Source organism: Silene latifolia, chromosome 11 (assembly GCF_048544455.1).
Source record: "Silene latifolia isolate original U9 population chromosome 11, ASM4854445v1, whole genome shotgun sequence".
Lineage (NCBI taxonomy): Eukaryota > Viridiplantae > Streptophyta > Magnoliopsida > Caryophyllales > Caryophyllaceae > Silene > Silene latifolia.
This window is the reverse complement of record NC_133536.1, coordinates 94,705,299-94,709,381: the sequence shown is the minus strand read 5'-3', so window position 1 is coordinate 94,709,381 and position 4,083 is coordinate 94,705,299. Positions and strand designations below refer to the sequence as shown.

The window sequence follows — 4,083 nt, the reverse complement described above, 5'->3', positions numbered from 1 at the left end:
CTATTAAACTTCAAATAAATCACAAAAATTTCAAATAAATTCAAAATTTGAAATTTAAATTCATGAACATTCTGGAAAAAATCCCATGACACTCATAATGTTCAAAATCTTAGGTTAAAAATTTCGAAATTTTTCCGGAAAAACAATGTTGCGGTTTATCGATATTTAATACAATAATCATAAAAACATGGAAAAATTATTTTCATTAACTTTTCAATTTTAGATCTGAAAAATATAATAAAAAGCAACATTAAACGTTTTTCCTAAGTCATAGAATATGTTTTATTAATTTTCAACTAATAATGTCACTATTTATGCCATTTTTCTTCAAAAATTCATAAATCATGCTAAAAGACTTATTTATAGCCAATTATTTTACACACATCTTGTAAAATTGCATGTGACAACATATAAATTTTCTATGACCAGATTCGAAATTTAACTCATATTAACCTATTTTTCTCTTAAATCCGAATTTAATAATGAAAAATTCATTTTTCGAGCATAACAAGTGCAAAAATTATGAAAATTTACAGGTTATCTCAAAATAATATATGTAACAACATATCCAAAAACCAAGTGAAAATTCGAAGTATATCTAATTTTCGACCAAAAATGACATTTTTACTCATAAAATCACATTTAAATGTCATTATTATTGAATATGAACAATAAAAATCCGAAAAATTAACCAAAAAATCCTAAAACACTTTAGGACCAGAAATATTAACATGCATGTAATTATTTCGTGATATATCATAATAACACAAACTTTACAAGTTTTATTTTGTTATTCATATAACTCGGAAAAACTTTTAACCAATTTGCATGCAAACAACCGTGGCTCTGATACCGATTGAAGGAAATGTAGATTCATATACATGTTAACATACTCATATATGTCTAATTAATTTGTCATAAATTAAAACGGATCTTATGCATGCAAACAATAAAAAGAATAGAGGAGAAATCATGTTCTTACATAATTAATTTCGGATATTTGGGCACAAAAGAGATCACCTTTCTCTTTTGTTCTTGAGCTTATTCCAATGGAAGAACAAAGATCTAAGAGCAAGATCTCTCCCTAAGCTTAATACCCAAGGCTTTCACTTAATCTAATTAATATTACAATACTAGTATAATATTAATCTATGAGAAAATTGAACCAAAAATATTGTTAACACTTTGAATATTTTCGGTTTTGTTGAGAGATAAAGAGAGGATTTTATTTCTCTAGAACTTATATTTTTGGATGAGTTGAATGAATGAATAATGCACTAACTAAAACAAGGTAGTGTATGTAGAAAATATAAGACAAAACTCTTGCCTTGCTCACTTGGAAAACCGGGTAGGAGGAGAAGAGGAGGGAAGAACACTCACCCAATGCATGCCCTTGTTTGTCTTAACAATGCACATTAGGGTTGCATGCCTACTCTTATTAGTAATCATTATGTTTACTAATTATAACATAAACACATTATGTAGTATACACTCCTCCAATTTTCGGCATTTTAGATAATATGGAATCCATATTATTTTTGTCAATTGTCTATATGTTACATGTCACATGTTACATATATTTGTTATGTAATTTTTTTTAACATATTAAAAATCAACGTATTAATAAAAATACGTCACATACAAAATCGACTAAGTAATATCATAATTACTTGTGCCAAAATATTTTACCAATTTATAAATCACAACTGATTGTATTTATAACAATTCATTCAATTTAATTGTTACATTAAACAATTTATTTCATCCGAGTAATTATACAATTTAATTACTCAGACCGTATCTCATTAAATCACATTTCAATATGATACGTAAATATTACTTCCAAAATCGTCCGTCAATTTTCTAATAATTTAATTAACTCGTAACATTATACGATTAATTAAATAATCAATTAAGAGTATTGCCCTTTAGGTATGACCTAGGGGTCAATCGATCACCACCGTCACACGACAAGAATGTCAAACTCTAGTCAGCCAATCATTACCGATATATGTTGACCAGTTGACAGTAACAATATTACTTCCCAATTGTATTCATTTTGATGAGACTTAAACATGTGATCATCATGATCAACAGTCGTGATCGCATTATTGTCGGAGGACACATATTCCAACAGGTTCGCCATCTCCCGACAAGCCCTGCATTTTCTTAGCGCTTTCTTGTTCACTTCCCCAACTCGTTCTCTTTGTGAGATCAGCCTTTTTCCCGAGCCTTTGTTTTTGCACTGCCTTGGAGGCAAAACCTTAATCTCACTAGGGATGCTTGTTCCTAAAAGCATCCCCATTTCAGCATTCTTGTCCTTTACCTTTGCAATACCAGTATTGCCACTTTCATCAGGGGCATTTTTTACCCTTTCCTTGAACTCACGCAAAATCCCAAGCAACTCATCACAATACCCAGGACTCTGTTCAACGAGTTCCACACAAGTAAACAACTCTGACCATAACTCACCAACTTTATTTTTCTGTACATCCATTGATGTACAATTAGTAAGCAACTGGTCATTAGGGCCGACGATTAGTTGGCAGGTTGCTAGTTTGCTCCACCGACTAAGTAGGTAGTCACTTGGAACTTTCTGAATTCCCCGATCTTTAAAGACACACAGAGCATGTCGACAGAGTATTCCATGTCTTTCAAATTTCTTGCAAGTGCATACCACTGAAACATCATCCTTCTTAAAACCAACCTTATACGTTTTTTTTCGAACTTGATCTATGATATTTGTGTATAGAATTGGATATGTTTTATCTTTTTCTTTATCCTTAACACCACATGAATAGCAAGCTGCTTCGACTTCCGTTTGAAACTCGCCGAAAATTGTTGGAGTGTAGATTTCTGATGCGTTCTTTTCTAGGGCTAATGGAGTCGACAACTGGGGGAAGGAGTTTTTTGATTGTGCAACGAGTTTCGAATGAGTCCATATTTGTGCATCCATCGCACTCTCAAATCTCATCCAAAACTCAACTAGGGTTAAATTAGGATTAGTGAAGTTGCTGAAAAAGTGGTTTTCTGACTCTAACCTGGAGGTTGTTCTCATCAAACCTCCTAAAAACTGGTCGCGAAAGTAAGCTGGAACCCACATATTTCTAATCTTGTACTTCTCCTTAAGCCACTCGTTATCCGACAACCCATGAGATTCAACTAGTGTTGTTCACCTTTCCTCAAATTCAGGCGGCTCCACATCTTCGCTCCAAACACATCGGTTTATCTTCTTCAGAAACTTAGTATCTTTACATATTCCAGGCCCTACCTTCTCAGGCAAATTTTTCAGTATGTGCCACATGCAATATCTGTGTTGCACCTTGTCTTTCCAGGCTAATTTCATTCCTTCTTCTATCCCCGCATCTTCATCAGTTATCATACAAACTGGATGACGACCCCCCATAGCATCTACGAATTTCATAAATAGCCAAGCAAAGGAGTCCTTGCTCTCATTAATAATAAGTCCAGCCCCAAAGGTCACGCATCTCTTATGATTATCCACCCCCGTGAAAGGACCAAATATCATCCTATACTTGTTTTTTCTAAAGGTCGTATCAAAAGAGGTCATGTCCCCGAATAGCAAATAGTTTTTAATACTAATAGGGTCAGCCCAAAACACATGTGACAATCGACCTATCGCGTCTACCTCAAAATCAAAGTAAAAAGATGGACACATGTGTTTTATCTTCATAAAATGCTCAATAAGCATTTGAGCATCCCCCTCTGATAAATAATTTTTGATATCTCTAGAAAAGTTCTTAAAGTCTTCCAATGACGCACCCATATTCCTATAACCTCTAACATACTCCTTGAACAACCTATACGACTTAACTGGACCTATGTTATTTTTGGAGTTGTCAATTATAATTTTTTTGTGAACTACATTCAACTCTCTCCTTTGTGTCAAATGTACCATTGTTGATGGTGTTTGTGGCATATGATTATGACCTTCATGAAAACCATATATTTTGTATTTACCCATATCAGGACCTTCCTCCGAAATTCGCTTAAATTTAATACAAGAAGGACATTCTATCCTAGTCCTTTGCCTCCGGTGATTTTTTCCTTTCGCTTCACATA

General features: G+C 33.3%; 1 protein-coding gene across 1 annotated transcript; it reads right to left on the bottom strand.

Moving 5' to 3' along the window:
- Window positions 1-1,277: 1,277 nt before the first annotated feature.
- Window positions 1,278-3,103, bottom strand: LOC141613687 (protein FAR-RED ELONGATED HYPOCOTYL 3-like). Its single transcript, XM_074432429.1, has 2 exons — window positions 2,136-3,103; window positions 1,278-1,281 (listed from the first exon to the last, which is right to left on the bottom strand). Exons 1-2 carry the CDS (start codon window positions 3,101-3,103, stop codon window positions 1,278-1,280), a joined length of 972 nt encoding a protein of 323 aa, XP_074288530.1.
- Window positions 3,104-4,083: the final 980 nt, after the last annotated feature.